Source organism: Balaenoptera musculus, chromosome 2 (assembly GCF_009873245.2).
Source record: "Balaenoptera musculus isolate JJ_BM4_2016_0621 chromosome 2, mBalMus1.pri.v3, whole genome shotgun sequence".
In the NCBI taxonomy this organism is placed as follows: domain Eukaryota; kingdom Metazoa; phylum Chordata; class Mammalia; order Artiodactyla; family Balaenopteridae; genus Balaenoptera; species Balaenoptera musculus.
The window spans coordinates 80,922,434-80,942,238 of NC_045786.1; the positions used below are offsets into that span (position 1 = coordinate 80,922,434).

The 19,805-nt window shown below is 39.5% G+C and overlaps 1 protein-coding gene across 7 annotated transcripts in view; it reads left to right on the forward strand.

Moving 5' to 3' along the window:
* MYO5A (myosin VA) overlaps positions 1-19,805 on the forward strand; it is a 200,720-nt gene that overhangs the window by 50,392 nt on the left and 130,523 nt on the right. For all 7 annotated transcript variants that reach the window (XM_036842522.1, XM_036842523.1, XM_036842527.1 and 4 more), the window contains exon 2: positions 18,974-19,084. In XM_036842522.1, the coding sequence (XP_036698417.1) occupies positions 18,974-19,084 (111 nt within the window). The remainder of the gene's footprint in view (positions 1-18,973; positions 19,085-19,805) is intronic.

Sequence of the window (19,805 nt, forward strand, 5' to 3'; positions counted from 1 at the left end):
TTCTTAAATCTAGTGCTGGTCTCGACCTCCGAAGCCAGTCAGTGGGCATGATTATGAAGATTCTTAATACAATAAGTGTGTACAGTGTGGTCCATAGCACAAATGCCATGGCTCTTGCAGACCCTCCGGTACCCTCAAGTGGATAAGTATAAGGCAACCCAAGCATATGCCTAGCTACCAGTGCAGATGCTATATCCCAGGACCTAGATCTGTGCCTCGTACACAGTCGGTACTCAGTAAATACTTGTTGAATAAACAAATACTTTTGGATAAGTGGATTTAGTTATATGTGAAGGAAGCTATGATTTGTCACTTTGTAGCTCTGTAGATTTTGATTGTGCTGGAGGGTTGAAGTTAAGGGGAGATGATGTGAAGGAAAAAGTTTTCTTGTGGGACTTCTTACACAACAGTCTCCAATAACTCTGTTTACTAGGGAAAAAGAGTGTAGGAAACCAGCTGTGCAATAATGAAAGAATTTTAGTTGAGTCTTGATTTTGCTTTCCTCTTGCCATCTGTGCTGCTGTACAATTTCTTACAGATCTGTTAACTCTGACTCAGAGAGGGGCTTGAGGGGAGAGAGGCTTAGGACTTGGGCTCAAGGCTTCCTGGGTCTGGTGCTGGGCCTGGGTTGAGCCAGCTTTGCAGTCTAGATATATTGTCCTTGGAACTTTACATTTCCTTTTGAATGAGATGTTTGGGCCAAATCAGCTTTAACCTCCCTCTGGTTCTGAAATTTCACACTCTCTATGGGGTTTGAAAGAGGGGATTTCCTAAATTCTGCAAATGTTTCCTGGGTGGGTTAAAAGCTGCATATAAATAGATCAAATTGTAGATGATATAGTGGAGGTTCTTTGAGTTTTAGGTAAAGACTCTGTAGTTGTTTAACAATTAAATTTCCATGGTGATTAGTATTTAGTTCTTATTTCTTCTCACATGAAAAGTAAAATAAACATGCTGTAGAAAATTAAAGGAACCAATTTCTTTTCCTGTCATAATCCCAATTAATTATTAGAGCCAACACTGTGATTGATATGAAAAGATAGACCTCATTTATGTAAATGACAAATTTGAACAAAGTGGGTAACCTTTTTTTTTAAGACTAATTTTTTTTTTTAGAGCAGGTTAGGGTTCATAGCAAAATTGAGTGGGAGGTACAGAGATTTCTCATATACCCCCTACCCTCACACATGCACAGCCTCCCCCATTATCAACATCTCCCACTAAGGTGGTACATTTGTTATAGTTGAAGAACCTACATTGATACTTTATAATAACCCAAAGTTCACAGTTTACACTGTGGTTCATTCTCAGTGTTGTACATACTTTGGATTTAGATAAGTAAATAATGACATATGGCTATCATTATGGTATCATACAGAGTTTGGGTTTTTTGGTTGGTTGGTTTGTTTGTTTTTTCTTAAACTGCCCTAAATATCTTCTGTGCTCTGCCTGTTCATCTCTCCCCAGCCCCATCCCTGGCAACCACTGATCTTTTTATTGTGTGTACCTGTAGTTTTGCCTTTTCCAGAATGTCATCTAGTTGGAATCATACAGTATGTAGTATCTTCAGATTCCTCATGTCTTTTCATGGTTTGATAGCTCATTTCTTTTTAGTGCTGAATAATATTCCATTTTCTAGAGATATACCAGTTTATTTACCCATTCATCTACTGAAGGACATCTTGGTTGCTTTCAAGTTTTGGCAATTATGAATAAAGCTGCTATAAACATCTTTGTGTAGGTTTTTATGTGGACATAAGTTTTCAGCTCCTTTGGGTGAATACCACAGAGTGCAATTGCTGGATCATATGGTAAGAGTATGTTTAGTTTTGTAAGAAACCACCAGGCTTTCTTCTAAAGTTGCACTACCATTTTGATTCCCACCAGCAGTGAATGGGAGTTCCTGTTGCTCCATATCCTTGCTAACATTTGGTGTTGTCAGTGTTCCAAATTTTGGCCATTCTAATAGGTGTGTAGTGGTAGCTCATTGATATCTTAATGTGCATTCCCCCCTTGATGCATGATGTGGAGCATCATTTTATATGCTTATTTGCCATTTGTATATCTTCTTTGGTGGGGTGTCTGTTAAGGTCTTTGGCCCATTTTTTAATCAGGTTGTTTATTTTCTTATTGTTGAGTTTTAAGTGTTCTTTGCATATTTTGGTTAACAGTCGTTTATCAGATATGTATTTTTACAAATATTTCCCCCCAATCTATGACATGTCTTCTCATTCTCTTAACATTGTCTTTCACAGAGCAGAAGTTTTAATTTTAAAGAAGTCCAGTTTATCAATTATTTCTTTCATGGATCATGTGTTTGGTGTTGTATCTAAAAAGATATCACCATACTCAAGGTCATGGGTTTTCTCCTATGTTATCTTAAAGGAGTTTTATAGTTTTGCATTTTACATTTTAGATCCATTTGAATTTATTTTTGTGAAGGGCATTAGACCTGTGTGTGGACTCATTTTATGCAGGTGGATATTCAGTTATTCCAGCGCCATTTAAAATAATTAATTAATTAATTAATTAATCTTTGGCTGCGTTGGGTCTTCATTGCTGCGCGCGGGCTTTCTCTAGTTGCAGCGAGCGGGGGCTACTCTTCATTGCGGTTCCCAGGTTTCTCATTGCAGTGGCTTTTCTTGTTGTGGAACACCAGCTGTGGACGTGCGGGCTCAGTAGTTGTGGCACTCAGGCTCAGTAGCTGTGGCTCATGGGCTCTAGAGCACAGGCTCAGTAGTTGTGGCACATGGGCTTAGTTGCTCCGCGGCATGTGGGATCTTCCCGGACCAGGGCTCAAACCCGCGTCCCCTACATTGGCAGGCGGATTCTTAACCACTGCACCACCAGGGATGTCCCCAGTGCCATTTATTGAAAAGACAATTTTTACTCCATTGTACTGTCTTTGTTCCTTTGTCAAAGGTCAGTTGACTACATTTATGTGGATCTATTTCTAGCCTCTCTATTCTGTTCCATTGATCCATTTGTCTTTTCTTTTACCAATACCCCACTCTTTTTTATTACTGTAGCTTTATAGTAATTCTTAAGTCAGATAATGTCAGTCCTCCAACTTTGTTCTTCTTCAATATTGTGTTGGCTCTTCTGGGTATTTTGCCTCTCCCTGTAAACTTTAGAATAATTTTGTAGATATCCATAAAATAAATTGCTGCGCTTTTGATTGGGATTTCATTGAATCTGTAGATCAAGTTGGGAAGAGCTGACATCTTGACAATACTGAGTCTTCCCAATCATGAACATGGAATATATTTCTACTTATTTAGTTCTTATTTGATTTCATTAATCAGAGTTTTGTAGTTTTCCTCATGTAAGTCTTGTGCATATATTGTTAGGCTTATACATTAAGTATTTCATTTTTGGAGGATTCCAGTGTAAATGGTACTTCCAGTGTAAATGAATTTCAAATTCTACTTGTTCATAGCTGGTGGTAACTTTTTATATGGTGTGTTTCATATATTATCCATAATCATACATTCATATACACATACTGTTCATTCATGTGCCAGGCACTGTTCTGGATGGTAGACGTGCAACAGTGAGTAAAAATAGACAGGATGGAGCTTAGTGGGAGGAGATAGACAAATAACTGTGCTAAGCACCCAAAAGGGGAGGTTTCACATTGCTGTGAAGACACACAGAGCAACAGGAGCTAATCAGTCAGTGGAGCTTCTCAGAAAGAGTGCAGGCCAAGCTGAGGTTTGAAAGAAGCCAAGCTGTTAATGAGGGGAAGGGAGGAGAGTTCCAAGCAGAGGGCACAGATTGTGAGAAGTCTCATGATAGGGAGAGTCTGGCACTTTTGAGAAACTGAAAAAGGCCAGTGGAGTTGGAGCACAAAAAAGTGAAGGGAGGTATGGTCAGAGAGAAAGCTTGAGTGGAGGGCAGGGACCTGTGACTTTGTGGAACAGAGCTGGGCAGGGATGTGGGGATTGGGATAGAGGAGACAGCATATGGTTAGAACAGTCACTTTCAGAGACCTCTTTACATAAGCTTCACTTCTATCACAGGTGCAAGCAGGTGGCTTTTCTTTTCACAGCTCTCTCCTACAAAGAAACATTTCCTTAAATCTCTTTAGGAGGACACACATAGACTAATGGAGAGGAACAAAGCCACCCTGAGATGGAGTCCAAGGCACGGCCAGCCCCACTGCCCAGCTCTGGTCCCCCTTCCCCAGAGAGGTCTCACAGAGGGTGTCACTTATTCATGATTGGGCAAAAGGATGAATGTTCTAATGACAGACTTTAAGCATTGTTCACAAGAGTGTAAACCATAAATGAAAACTTGACTGTCAAGCCACCATATTATATGGATATATGAATATATATTAAACAAAAATAGAATCATAAAATGATGCTGTTTTGCATCTTACCCTTTTCCAATCAACAGTAGCTTTCCATGTCAGTACATATAGACCTACCTTATTATTATTGTTTTTTTTAATATTCCATTATATAGATATACCATAAATTTTTAACTATATATTACTATAGTTATATAAACCTTTATATTAATGTAGATATATATTAACCATTGTGATTTCTAAGTTTTCACTTTTCCAAATAATGCTACAGAACATTTTTGGAAATAATTATTTGTATTTTCTAGTGTTTCATGGGAAAAATTCCTAAAGACGTTATGAGTCAAGGATGTGCATATTTTTAAAACTTTTGGTTTTATTATAAAACTAATACTTATCAAGAAATGTACAATATAGAAATACATAAAATACAAAGTCAGAAGTCTGCCTGCATCCCAGTTTGGTATGCATCCCTGAAGTATACATTTTACATTGTAAAAGAAATTACTAAATTGCTGTCTAAAAAGGTTGTGCCTGCTTATCCTATCACCAATATGTGAAAATGCTTAGTTGCCCACTTTCTTCCCCACACGTGTTATTATCAACTCTTTAAATCTTTTCAAATCCAGTACACATTATTTTAAATTGTGCTTTTGCATTTCTTTAACTATTAGTGAATTGGACATCTTATGTTTAATTTTTTTTAATGATGCTTCTGTGAATTGCCTGTTTTCTTTTGCCTTTTTTGCTACAGGGTTATTTATCTTTTTCTTATTAATTTGTAAGAGCCCTTTATATGATAAGGGAATTAGTTTGCTACAAAATTTTGGGGGAGCCAATTTGTATTTTGACTTTTTTTATGATGTATTTTGCCACCCAGAAGTTTTAAATTTTTCTTAAACATCTTTTGAGCCAGCCTTTTTTTCCAAATATAAAGCCTAGGGCAACTTTTTCCCCTGCTTTCCCCAGCTAAAATTCAGCTAAAAGGACATTTTTTTTTAAAAAAGAGAGGCGGATGGGATAGGGAAATGGCCTGGAGCCCAGGGGTTAGTGCTTTCATTCAGAAGCAGGCTAGCAGGGTTCTTTTCCTTAGGTGATTCAACCAGCCTGCAAGGTGTCTTGCTCATTTGCTCTCTCAGAGCTAGCTCACTTAAGTGTCCCTCCCCTTGCCCCTGCCGTTGAACTTACTCCCAAGGCTCTTGCTTCCAGGGTAAGAATTTTTCCTCTAGCTCCCATCATTCATGAAGCAATACAAACTGAACCACCCTCCCAGCCCCTGCTCTTAGGCAAAGATGACTCCCAATCCCTCCATTGCAAACCCCATTTGCCTAATATGAATGACATTTTGGGAGCATTGTGTATATTAGATAAATTTTGTTTACATTTAAAATGTGAGTGACAGTAGTATACACACAACTTGGGGGAAGAACAACTAAAAACAAGCAGAAGTGGTACAAGATATGCTTTTGACTGTGATTAAGGAACTGCTGATTAGAACTAGGCTATTAGAAACATCTGGTCACTCATTACCCTGCTTAAACGCCTTTGATGAATCCCTGTCTTCTGCAGTATAAAGGCCAAACTGCTTAACATGCGATGTGAGGTCTTTCACATCCTGGTCCTGACCTATTTTTTCAGCCATATAGACAGTATGCTAACCACTTTTATCCACACATATTTATTGATTACTTGCCAGGCGTTGTTCTAGGTTCTAGAATTAGTGGTGGCCCCTGCTTTTACAGGGCTTTCAGACTAGTTGGGGAGACAGATAATCAAGTAAACAATTTATAGGATGGCCAGGGAGGACCTTTCTGCAAAGGAGACATCTAAAGTGAGACCTGAAGAGTAAGGAGCCAGCTGTAAGAAGAGTTGGGGGTTGAGAGGACGGTGCTCTCAGCGGAGGGCACAGTAACAGCCTTGAAGTCAGAAAGAGTTGGGGTGTTCTAGGAACAAGAGAAGGCTGGCACAGTCAGCTCAGAGGAGGGGAGAAGACCCCAATGAGGTGATGTTAAACCCAAGGGCAGGGACCAAATTGCACAGTGCATTGTAGACTCTAGTAAAGGAATTTTGGTTAAGCCAAATGAGGTGCTTAAAGCTGGGGTTGGGGTGGAATAGGGATGGTGACAATATCATGTAAAGGTCTTTAAATTTTAGCTCATTTTTCTGCTAACAACTCTTTGACCTGAGTATTATTGGCAACTAGTTTTATATGGTGAGGTCACTGAGGAAGGAAGTTGGGTAATTTGCTCAAAGTCTTCCAACCCAGTTGAACTATTGAGCCACTGGATCTGTCTGACTCCAAAGCCGGTGTGCTTAACCTTGACTCTAAATTCTCTATTGTCTAATTGCTTTATTTTGTAAGTGAGAAAATTGAAATTCAGAGAGATTAAAAATAAGCAAGAATAAGGCACTGTTCAAAAAAATTGGACTCTGCAATCTGAAAGGATAAAGAATGAACTTTTTATCTGGTGGAATCTCAGAAAGCTGTGAAACACAAGAAGAGGGCAACGTGGACTTACTCACTGTATACATAAGAACTTGGGGGCATCTTTTGAAGCCTCAAAGAGGTAATTATAGGTCAGATAAAAGGAAGTACTTTTTATACTGTGGGTAGTAAATAGAAGAAGCTGATTATCCCAGATACAGATTGAAAATAAAATAAATTTAGAGTAGCTTTTGTGAAGGCTGTAGAGTGAGATAGCAAAGCAGAATCTGTTTTGTATGAAGCATGCTAAAATAACTTATGAAATTGTCCATAATAGAAGCTTAAATAACTAAGAAAATCAGGAAAAATGAGTGAGGGAAAACTAATTCTATGTATAATAATAAAAAAGGAAAGCAATTTTAGGTGTGATAATTTTGCAATATTTAAAAATTTTAGTTTTTTATGTATTAAGAAGAAATACATAGACTCATAAAATTTTTGTAAGAGTGAGAAGCCACTATAAAGGGATAGAAAGAAGTAATGTCCTCCTCAGGCATCACAGACAGAATAAAATTTTTATTTCCAGGGAAATCCATTTTGATCAGCTAGAAGGATGTGGTCACATCAGTGCCAGGACCCGAGCTTGACGTCTGAGGAAAAAGCTGAGGCCTCAGTTCTTTTACAACCTCTGCTTCTTGTGCTGCATTTGTCTTTCAAAATATTCTCTCAGCATATGCAGTTGGAGTAACTCTTGCTTAAGAACAAATGTCCATTATTTCATAAACTAGGAGATTTTTACAACCTCAAATAGAGCAACAATTGAATTTGAGCTTTCTCATATCCCCACTGTCCAGTCAGTTCCTGTCAGGCCTGTTGAGAACCCCCAACACTTGTCAATTCAGTGCTACTGATGCTGATTCGGATGCTCTGGTCAGTTCAGTACTACTCTTTAGCACCTTAAGGCTGTCACAGTTGAAGGAAGAAGAGTGTACTCTTGGTCTCTAGAAGTTTGGGAATTGCTGAGTTAGAGTTTCATAACCTCAATATCTAATGATTTCTGCTTCTTGGTTTTCTAGTAATTGTCTCAAGATGATCAAGGTGCAAGCATGGCCAGCAGCTGGCCTGAGTCCAGCAGCACTTCTTCTGTGGTTCTCTTCCTTTAGGGTATCTCTGGGGGCACCTGCCTCCTTGGTACTCATCACACACCTAGTTGAACTTTCAATATATCAAATGAACACCGCAACCTTATATTATTAGCCTAGCCTGTTGTATATGCAATTAAAAATATTAATGCTACAAAGTAGAAATTGTGAGTTTTGTTCAAACAGTTTTTAAGGGAATTCTGTTGATCAAAAATCTACCCAAGCTATGGACAGAGGGATAGTTAGCACATAAGATATAAATATGAATATGTTTTACTAACACAGAGGCTCTTCATGTTCTGTTCCTTATCTTTAAAGTAACCTCCTGTTGAGAAATGGTATTTCATTTGGGCAAGCCAGCCTTGCATTTTTAAGTGTGAGTGACTCATGCTTGCACTGGTAGCTAATGAAATTATTTTCAGTTCTGTGGCTTCTGCCATGACTGGCTTTCTGTTTTAGTGTACCATTTCTCACATTTCAAATCTGTGGAAGTTCTGTGACTCCTAAAGACTCGTCTATTCAGTTATTCATTCATTCAACTGGCATCTCCTGAGCATCTACTTTGCTAAGCATTGGGCCAGGTATGGGGATGATGCCAATGGATATATCATAGATCTTGTCCTCAAGGAGGTTACAGTCTAGTTAAAAAGACAGGCCTGTGGGAAGATAATTACAACGGAATGTGAAAAGTGCATAGAGATAAAACCCAGAAATTATGGAAGGTCCAAGCAGGAGCCCCTACCTTAACTTGATGGTCAAGGAAGGCTTTCTAGAGGTCAGAACACTTAAACTGGGTTTTTTTAAGTGGGTTGTTTTATTTTTAAAATTCTGCCTTGGGACTCCCCTGGTGACGCAGTGGTTAAGAATCCGCCTACGAATGCAGGGGACACGGGTTCCATCCCTGGTTCGGGAGGATCTCACATGACGTGGAGCAAATAAGCCTATGCACCACAACTACTGAGCCTGTACTCTAGAGCCCGTGAGTCACAGCTACTGAGTCCGCGTGCCACAACTTCTGAAGCCCGCATTCCTAGAGCCCGTGCTCCGCAACAAGAGAAGCCACTGCATTGAGAAGCCCGTGCACCACAACTAAGGGTAGCCCCCGCTTGCTGCAGCTAGAGAAAGCCCGCACGCAGCAACGAAGACCCAACGCAGCCAAAAATAAATAAATTAAAAATTTAAAAAAAATTAAATAAAATTCTGCCTCATTCAAGAAAGGCTATAAATTTCTTTTAGACAAATTGGAAAAAGTAGCAGAAAAGGGAAAAATTGCAGAGATATAGAGTCAGAGATGTGGGTTAGAACAATGTGTACAATAATAACCTGTCATATTTATTGAATTCTAACATTTACAATGGTTTTCACATTAGGAATGTGTCTTATTATTGATGGTATCTTAGATGTGATGAAACAGGAAATTCATTTATTCAGTAGGTACTTATCAGACACCTGTTATAGGTAAGACAATATGTTTAGCTCTGGGCATCAGTTTTGAGCAAAATAGACCCAGTCCCTGTCATCGTGGTCTTTATAGTGAAGAAAAAGTACAGGATTATGTGAGAAAGCATTAGCAGCGGGGCTTAATTTAGATGGAGAGGTCAGGGAGGGTCTTTTCAAATAACAGATACTTAAGCTGAGATGTGAAAGATTAAATAGGAATCAGTCACATAACCAGTGAAGCTAAGGGTTCCAGGGCAAGAGAAAGCATGAGAGAAGGTCTTGAGGCTTGAGGTAGCATGAATTGTTTAAGCAGTTGAAGGAAAACCAGTGCAGATGGCCCTTGGTGGGGTGAAGAATGGGGATAGTAGGGACTGTCATGAGATGAAGCTGGTTCTCCAAAACCTTCTGGAGGAGGTGCCAAATAATACAAGGCTCTAGAGGTTATGTGAATGTTTTATCCCAAGTTATTAAGGATTTTAATAGTTATGTGAATGTTTTATCCCAATTTATTTAAAATGATTTTTCAAAGTAATTTATTATTTTATTTATTTATTTATTTGCTTTTGGCTGTGTTGGGTGTTTGTTACTGCGTGCAGGCTTTCTCTTGTTGCTGTGAGCGGGGGCTACTCTTTGTTGTGGTGCGCGGGCTTCTCAATGCAGTGGCTTCTCGTTGCAAAGCACAGGCTCTAGGCGTGTGGGCTTCAGTAGTTGCAGCATGCAGGCTCAGTAGTTGTGGCTTGCAGGCTCTAGAGCTCAGGCTCAGTAGTTGTGGCGCACGGGCTTAGTTGCTCCATGGCATGTGGGATCTTCCCGGACCAGGTCCCCTGCATTGGCAGGCAGATTTTTAGCCACTGCGCCACCAGCGAAGTCCCAAGATGAGACATTGTTAAGTCTTACCTGATGACGTGGACCAGTTTAATAGTAGTTTACATTACAACACAAAGAGGAACAATTTTGGAGTGGGAGAGGGGAGTTTCTTCTTTCTGAAATCTACTGTTTTAACTAGGGAGAAGCGAGGTGGAATGGAAAGAATGTTTGGCTTGTAGTGTAGGCATAGATTTGGATCCCAGCTCTACTACTTTTAAGGTCTAAGCCTTGATACAGGCATACCTTGGAGATGTTGTGGGTTCAGTTCTGGACCACCACAATAAAGTGAATATCGCAATAAAGTGAGTCACAATAATTTTTTGGTTTCCCAGTGCATAATAAAAGTTATGTTTACACTATACTGTAGTCTATTAAGTATGCAATAGCATTATGTCTAAAAAAAACAATGTACAATACCTAATTAAAAATTACTTTATTGCTAAAAAATGCTAACCATCATCTAAGCCTTCAGTGGGTCGTAATCTTCTTGCTGGTTGAGGGTCTTGCCTCGATGTTGATGGCTGCTTGCTGATCAGGGGAATGGTTATTGAAGGTTGGAATGGCTGTGGCAATTTCATAAGACAACAGTGAAGTCTGTCACATCGATTGACTCTTCCTTTCGTGAACTATTTCTCTGTATCATGCAGTACTGTTTGATAGTGCTTTACCCACAGAACTTCTTTCAAAATTGGAGTCAATCCTCTCAAACCCTGCTGCTTTATCAACTAAGTTTAAATCTTTTGTTGTAATTTCAACCATCTTCACCAGGAGTAGATTTCCCTCTCAAAAAAAAAAAAAAATACTTTCTTTGCTTCTCCACAGGAAGCAACTCCTCATCCATTAAAGTTTTATCATGAGATTGCCCTAATTCAGTCACAACTTCAGGCTCCACTTCTAATGCTAGTTCTCTTGCCATTTCTACCACATCTGCAATTACTTCCTCCACTGAAGTCTTGAACTCCTCAAAGTCATCCATGAGGGTTGGAATCAACTTCTTTTAAACTCCTGTTAATGTTGGTTATTTGACCTATTCTCATGAATCACAAATGTCCTTAATGGCATCTAGACTGGTGACTCCTTTCCAGAATGGTTCAATTACTTTGCCCAGTTCCATTAGAGGAATCACTGTCTATGGCAATGAAAAGTATTTCTTAAAGAATAAAAAAAGTATTTCTTGGGACTTCCCTGGTGGCGCAGTGGTTAAGAATCCGCCTGCCAATGCAGGGGACACGGGTTCTAGCCCCGGTCCAGGAAGATTCCACATGCCGCGGAGCAACTAAGCCCGTGTGCCACTAATACTGAGCCTGCACGCTAGAGCCCCCAAACCACAACTGCTGAGTCCACGTGCCACAACTACTGAAGGCTGCGCACCTAGAGCCCGTGCCCCACAATAAGAGAAGCCACCACAATGAGGCACCTGTGCAGCGCAACAAAGAGTAGCCCCTGCTTGCCACAAGTAGACAAAGCCTGCGTGCAGCAACAAAGACCCAACGCAGCCAAAAATAAATAAATAAATAAATAAATTTCTTTTTAAAAAAAGTATTTCTTAAAGAATAAGGATTGAGGGCTTCCCTGGTGGCGCAGTGGCTGAGAATCTGCCTGCCAATGCAGGGGACACGGGTTCGAGCCCTGGTCTGGGAAGATCCCACATGCCGCGGAGCAACTAGGCCTGTGAGCCACAACTACTGAGCCTGCGTGTCTGGAGCCTGTGCTCCCAACAAGAGAGGCCGCGATAGTGAGAGGCCCGTGCACCGTGATGAAGAGTGGCCCCCACTTGCCACAACTAGAAGAAAGCCCTTGCACAGAAACGAAGACCCAACACAGCAAAAAAAAAAAAGAATAAGACTTGAAAGTGAAAATGACTCCTGATCTGTGAGCTGCAGAATGAATGTTGTGTTAATAGTTATGAAAACAATATTAATCTTGTTTTACATCCCCATCAGAGGTCTTGGGTGGCCAGGTGCCTTGTCAATGAGCAGTAATATTTTGAAAGGAATCTTTTTTTTTTCCTGAGCAATTGGTCTCAACAGTGGGCTTAAAATATTCAGTAAACCATGTTGTCAACAGGTGTGCTGTCATCCAAGCTTTGTTCCATTTATAGAGCACAGGCAGAGTAGTTTTAGCATAATTCTTAAGGACCCTAGGATTTGGGGAATGGTAAATGAGCGCTGGCTTCAGTTTCAAATCACCATCACCATTGGCCTCTAACAAGAGAGTCAGCCTGTCCTTTGAAGCTTTGAAGCCAGGAGTTGACTTTCCGTTAGCTATGAAAGTCCTAGATGGCATCTTCTTCCAAAATAAGGCTGTTTTGTCTACACTGGAAATCTGTTGTTTAGTGTAGCCACCTTCATTATCTTAGCTAGATCTTCAGGATAACTTGCTGCAGCTTCTACCTCAGCCCTTGCTGCTTCACCTTGCACTCTTATGTTATGGAGATGGCTTCTTTCCTTCAACCTCACGAACTAACCTCTGCTAGCTTCACATTTTTCTTCTGCAGCTTCCTCACCTCTCTCAGGCTTCATGTAATTGAAGAGAGTTAGAGCCTTGCTCTGGATTTGGCTTTGGCTTAAGGGAATGTGTCTGGTTTGATCTGCCTTCCAGACACTAAAGCTTTCTCCATATCAGCAATAAGGCTGTTCCTCTTTCTTATCATTTGTGTGTTCATTGGAGTAGCACTTTTAATTTCCTTCAAGAACTTTTTCTTTGCATGCACAACTTGGCCAACTATTTGGTGTTAAGTGCTTTCAGCCTATGTCAGCGTTTGATGCACCATCCTCACTAAGCTTAATCATTTCTAGCTTTTGACTTAAAGTGAGAGACCTGCAACTCTTCCTTTCACTTGAATACTTAGAGGCCATTATAAGGTTATTAATTTGCCTAATACCAATATTCTTGTGTCTCAGAGAATAGGGAGGCCCAAGGAGAGGAAGAGACAGGGAAAGAGCCAGTAGTTGGTGGAGCAGTCAGAACACACACAACGTTGTCAATTAGGTTCGTCATCTTATGTGGGTGCGGTTCACAGCACCACAGAACAATTACAATAGTAACATCAAAGATCACAGATCACCATAGCAAATATAACAATAATGAAAAAGTTTCAAATATCGTGAGAATTATCAAAATGTGACACAGAGATGAACTGAGCAAATCCTGTTGGAAAATGGCGCCAATAGACTTGCCTGAAACAGGGTTGCCACAAACCTTCAATTTGTAAAAAAGCCATATCTGCAAAGTACAATCAAGCGGAGCACGATAAAATGAGGTATGCTTGTATCTGTTAAACAGCCGCAGCAGGGGCACAGGACACTTTTGCTCTTTACTTCCAGCCCTACTCAGAATGCACCTTGTGTTCACCCCAGCCGTTCTTTTCTCCTTCCCCCATTTTAGTGTGACCCTCCTTCCCTGCTCTAACCCCTTGGCCTACCTTTCTTCCCATCTATTCCTCCCTTTGCTGCTCCAGGAGATGGCTGGTAGAAGTGGTGGTCACAACACCTCTTTGCCTTCTAAGTAAAGAATTTGTGGTGGGATTGGAAGTGAGGCTCTCTGTTCTGGAAGTGAGGTATAGCTTCCACTCTAAATACATGAATTATGAAGGGATGGAGGTTTGCGGTGGGGGGAGGAAAGGATGTTTCATTACTTCTGCACTCCTTTCATGTCTGGCTCTTTTTCCTTCTGTCACACCAAGATTTCCTGTATAACTCAACTCTCCAATGTCACTTTCATCTTTCTCTACTTCTGGAAATTATAGACCCTTTTAGAAGATTCTGGGAGCCTCTGGCCAATACTTCTTTTAATCTACCCTCTTAGAGTATAATGTCTAAGGCCAGGAACATTCATATAACAAAAGTTTATTAAGAAATTATTAGGCAGGCCCTGTGTTAAGTGCTGAAGAGACAGAGATGAATAAGATGCACCCCTCCTCTCAAGGAACCTACAGTCTACTGAGTGAGATAGGTAAGCAAAGTCATCATTTAGTGGGATAAGGATTCTAGAGGAAGATTGTATGAGGTAATGAGGACATTGAGAACAGAGTGCCAAATGATGATGATAAGTCAGGAAAGTCTTCTTAGAGAAGGAGGTACTTTAACACAGATGTGAAGAATAAATAGGAGTCTGCTGTCTGAAAGTGGGAGGGATTGTGTTTCAGATGGAGGAAATAGCCAAAGCAAATGCAAGGCAGCAGGGCTTATTCAGGATACTGCAAACCCATAGTTTGGCATGACCAGACAATGGCAGTAGTGATTGAAAATGGAGAGAAAATGAAATGTTTAAGAATATATCCCACTGAGGAGTAATGTTCTATTTCTGAACCTAAGTGGTGGGTATATGGGAGTTCATTATATCACTCTTTCATTCAACAGATATGTGTGTGTGTGTGTGTGTGTGTGTGTGTGTGTGTGTGTGTGTAATTTCTGGAAGCCCATTATGTGCTTTAGCATAGTAGGAATAGAAAATTCCATAGAATTTTCTACCTCAAAAACATGCTTAAGGGTTATATGAATTACTTAGTAACCATATAGCGTATCAGTGTTAATGTCAGGGTTCAGAGGAAGGGGTGTTAATGATTTGGGATTTTTCTTCTGCTTCAGTTCATAGCCTAGAGGGACACTTAGTTCTTATTATAGGCTTGTTTGAATTGTCACATAAAGCATTCATTTTTTGTGAACATTCACAATGGGGTATCAAAAATGAACCAAGCAGATTCCATGTTGCCAAGCTGCTTATGATTTAATAGGGGAGCTAGGAAAGATGTGCACATGTGCTGTATGAAAAGCAAATTATGTGTGTGGGAGTTTGGAGAAGGAGAGAGAATCACATGGGTCAGATTTTTTGGGATTCGGGGACTGGTCATTTACTATTAGTGCTGTCAGTCTTGTTCCCGAAGTGTCTGAGGCATCAGAAACAATTACTCTTGGTGCCCACACTTTAGGGTTCCTTGACTGACAAAATGCAAGTTAGCAAAACTTCCAGTGAGTCATCTGCATTAATCAAGGACCTCTTGAGTGTTGTCCTCGTGGTAGGATACAATAAGAAAAATGCCTGCTACCTCCTTACGCACACAGGATGGGGGTAACCCCTGAGAAGGCATGCTAGGCTGAACCAGTGCTGTTTGGTGCCCCTCTCTGCACATACCAGTGCAGGCATGTCCCCTGAACCCACCTTTCCAGTGCTTTCCCATTAGACTCAGTCAGAATTACCTCATCATAAATTGTATTGTAGAAGGACAGATGGTTTTTATTTTCCTTGCAAGCTACTATGCAACTTAAATCTGTGCTAGCATTCTTTTCTCAGATTTTGACTGTTTCCATAAGATTTAGCCCATCTCCACTTTTGCCCTTACTCTCCTTTCTAATTAGGGGTACCTTTGAATTGTCATAAATCTTTGATGTGTGTTTATATTTTAGTGTATCTATTTTAAGCCTTTTCCTCTCTTCTTCATCTCCTACAGTTTTTGTGGCTTTAGTCACGGTACCTCAGATCCCAAATCCTTGTTTTTCCTTCTCCCGCAGTTCCTACATCAGTGTTTACCCTTTCTTTGCCTACTACTCCATGCATCTCTTCCCTGAGTCTCTGACTCCTACCCCATCTCAGCTGTGCTTTGTGGCTTCAGGAAAAATCCTGAGGTGGGTCTGTGATGTTTGCCTTTGCTACCTCTCATCCCCATTCTCCTGACTTTGTTTCCTTCCCTTGTCCTACCTCCGTCTTAAATAAAATCAAGACAAATGCCCCACTAAGTGTGGGCAAGGAGCTGAGCCAACCTCTAGGGGGTTCAAAGATGGCTTAAGGAGCATGCAGCCTAGTGTAGGAGGTGGACAGATCCATAAATAACTAAAATAAGGCCTGAGGAATCGTAAGTGAGGTCTTTGAGGGACTCACAAGGTAATGAGGGGTAAAACTAGAGCAGCGTGAGTAAAAAAGGGAATGCGGAGCATTGCAGGAAAGTCACGCCCTCTATTAGCTAGTGGAGACAGCTGGTGACAGAGCCGTTACGTGGCACTGGACCCTCCCTTGTCTTGCTGGGAGCTCTGTCGGGGCTGGTTCACTTTGGCTTGGGTTATCTGTCTCTAACTGCTTCTGTTTCACCAGGTACCTGAGCAGACTCAGTGGGTAGGTGTGTCCAGCCCTATTTCTGATTCCTCCCTGACTCTTGCTGCCACATCCCATTTCTAGGTTTCTCATGGGATCTTAAGACCTTGCCTTCTTGTCTTCCTTCCCAGTCTTCACACTGGATATGGCTGAACAAGCTTAGTCCTCTTCCTCAGGGCTGCCATGTGTATTTTCACTGGGGGTCTAAGGGGAGAGTGGAAAGTAGGGTTGGAGGTGATAGAGGCAATAGGAAGGGGCATTGTCAAGTTGAGCTTGCTCTCCGTTTCAGCATCTAAGTTTTATATACCTTCCAAACTGACCCAGTTCTGGTATAGTTGTTTCTGCAGAGTTACCGATCTCATTGGTTAAGACGGAAAAGAATCATAAAAAGACAGTGGTAATAATAGACTGACTTCTGGCATGTTTCTCTTTGGATACCTTCCCCAGAGATAGAGATAGGATAAAGGGGAAGTTGGTTGTCAGAGTGATGTTTGCTATTTAAATATCTTGTCTCTGGTGAGTGTAAGGGCCTTAGCCTCTGTCTACTGTCTGTAAGTGTTGTTAACACGTAGCTCTTGGAAATCTAACCTTTGGCAAAGTACCTACTCATTACTGTTTCCAAAATACTTGTGGAAATCTGAGCTGGAGTTTGCTATTGACAAAACACAAAGGTGCTTCTTTCCAGATTCAGTTGAAAATCTCCTCATGTTTAGAGCAGGTCAACAGCGCTTCTACACACTCACCTTGGACTCATTTTGCTTTTCGTGTTTTCATCAGTCAGGGTAGTAGGTTATTTCATGACTCTGAATCTAACGTTTTACATATATTTTTTGGAACTAGTAAATCCTTCCAGAGAAAGTTACAGAGATACTGGCTTTCTAAACTAAACTTCAGAGTGGAAGCTGTTAGTACACAGAAATGTTTATTGAATGAGTAAGATTTTAGTAATATGTACAGATATTACTCAGTTTAACGGACTGTGTAACTGAGAGGAAAGTTATGAAACAAGTTTTAGTAACATATTTGACATATAACATTAGCAATCACTTCTTATGTAAAGAACACTTAGTAACAATCTCAACCTGTACTTACATATTGGTTATGCTTTTCACAAAGTTTCTATGTATATAAGCCCTTGAGATAAACTAGGTGAGTCCTGCTGTCATCCCTCATTTTACAGATACCTGAAATAAAGGCTAAAAGACCAATCTGGTATCCTAGGGTTAGAACCCATAACTTAGTTTAGTACACTCTCCTCTGCAAACTGTTCAGACAAAAAGTTTGCATGAATCTGTGTTAATAAGAGATAAATAAAGCAAAGTGTAAGTTTTGGGGTTTTTTTTTGTTTTGTTTTGTTTTGCTTTTGTTTGTGTTTTTTACCATACTCACTTTTATTCAATTTAAGGATTGGCATTCTTTTATTCTGGGATTCTTTCAACAAATACTGAGGGCCCAGCTGTGTACCAGGTACACAAGCACTTGATATAGTGTTGAACAAGACAGATATGGAACTTATGTTTTAACAAAGTAAGAAAAATAAAAAATAAGTAAACAAGAAATAACATAACAATAAGTAAATTCAGGTAGTTAGAAGAGCTCTGAAGAAAATAGAGAAAGGCTGGTGTTGGTGATATTTTCCTATGTGATATATTCCTGAAAATGGACACCAGGGTTTATAGTGTACATATGTTTTAAAGGGAGATTCCTTTCTGAGGAATCCAAGCAATCATAAAACCTCTCTTCACTGTGGTGTTTGGAGGATTCATTCCTGTTCTTTTTCTTCAAAATTGGCCTGAAGTCCAAAATTGGCTTAAATCCAGAGAGTGTTTAGTTGAGGCTAAAGATTTGCTGTTTCAGGAACTCCTTTTGATACCTCTTTCATGATGTTGAGGCTGTGAAAGCCAGTCTTATTGCTGGACAAATATTCCATTTTTACCATTTTCACTCATCTTTATAAAATAATGAAGACAAAATACTAGGCAACAGTGCTTTCTCAGTTTTTAAAAATTAGCAACAGATCTTTCTTCAAAGAAAATTTCAGATACCCAGTATGTAAAACAGCTGTGGCTCCTCTGTTCCACACCATAATGATCCCCCACGAATGCTTGAGAAATCACTAAGGCTTTGCAGAACACAGGATGAAAACTACAATAAAAAACTCAATTCAAATCTTGTGATAAAAAGATAGCTGTGTGGTGAAACTGGCACAGGCACCACACCAGAGCTTCCAAATCATGTTCTGAAATCCATGGAAGTCCTCATTCAGTGAGAAAATAGATTTATATGTACATTTTCATCTAAAATTACATTTTCAGGTAGCATTTTTTATATAAGGCAAAGTCAAATTTTAATTGAAGCTATTTCTTCAGAGCATACTTCCCCCCGCCCCCAGTTTTATTGAGATATAATTGAAATAGTGTACTGTATGAGTTTAAGTTGTATGGCATAATGATTTGAATTACATATATTGTGAAATTATTACCACAATACAGAGCATGCTTTTTTATAATGTGGGCATGATGGTACTACTGAGGCCAAAATACTTTTCATCTACTGATTTAAAAGTTAAATTTCATATTGACCAAATTTTATTTTGTTCGTAAACTGTTTAATTATAAATAAATCCATGATATGTTTTTTATATCATTATAAAGTAATTGATTTGCTGGTTTAAAATTTTTTTTTCTTTTTGTCTTCTAGTTTGCCAGGGTTTGGATACCTGATCCCGAGGAAGTTTGGAAGTCAGCAGAGTTGCTCAAAGATTATAAGCCAGGAGATAAAGTCCTCCTGCTTCACCTTGAGGATGGAAAGGTAAGAATTTTGCTTTTATTTGTTGTTATTGGCATAAAGTGAAGGAAATTCAAAAGTGTAAATTTGCTGTGACATACTTAACTTCACTTGGAAGTTAAATTTTGAATTAATGTAATATTTTCACTTACTTAATTGATGAAAATAGCAAAATGGCAAACTCAATTTTCTATCCCAGTGGCTTAGTGAAAATAGCAGGTACTTTTAAAAATCCATTATTTTGATTTATGAATTTATTATGACCTGGTTTAGATTCACATCTAATCTTCCCAAAGATATTCCTGTTTATCTGTATTTTGTTTTGGATACTATTTAAATTATTCACATTAACTAAGAAAGCAACATTTAAGGAGCCAGTTTGAGATATGATATTTGCTGGAACTAGATATTTGAAAAATATTTACTTAGAAGCTGTTATATAAAATACTTTGCTAGTGGCCAGAAAAACTTAAAACCAGTTGTATCTCTTTCCCATCTGCATTCACTGCATGAGTGGACTCTTAGTTCTACCCTTTTTAATCTCTCCACTGCATTGGACAGGGCATGTCACACCTTTTTCTTAAAAACCTTTGTGATGTTAATTTCCTCTAAACAAGTTATAATCTAGCCAGGAAAATACAGGATATAAAAAGTAGTTCAACACAGCAATATTAAGATGTCAAAAGTTAAGCTTATGATTAACTGCCAAGTAGTAATGGTGTTCTGACCGTTAATATATATTGAG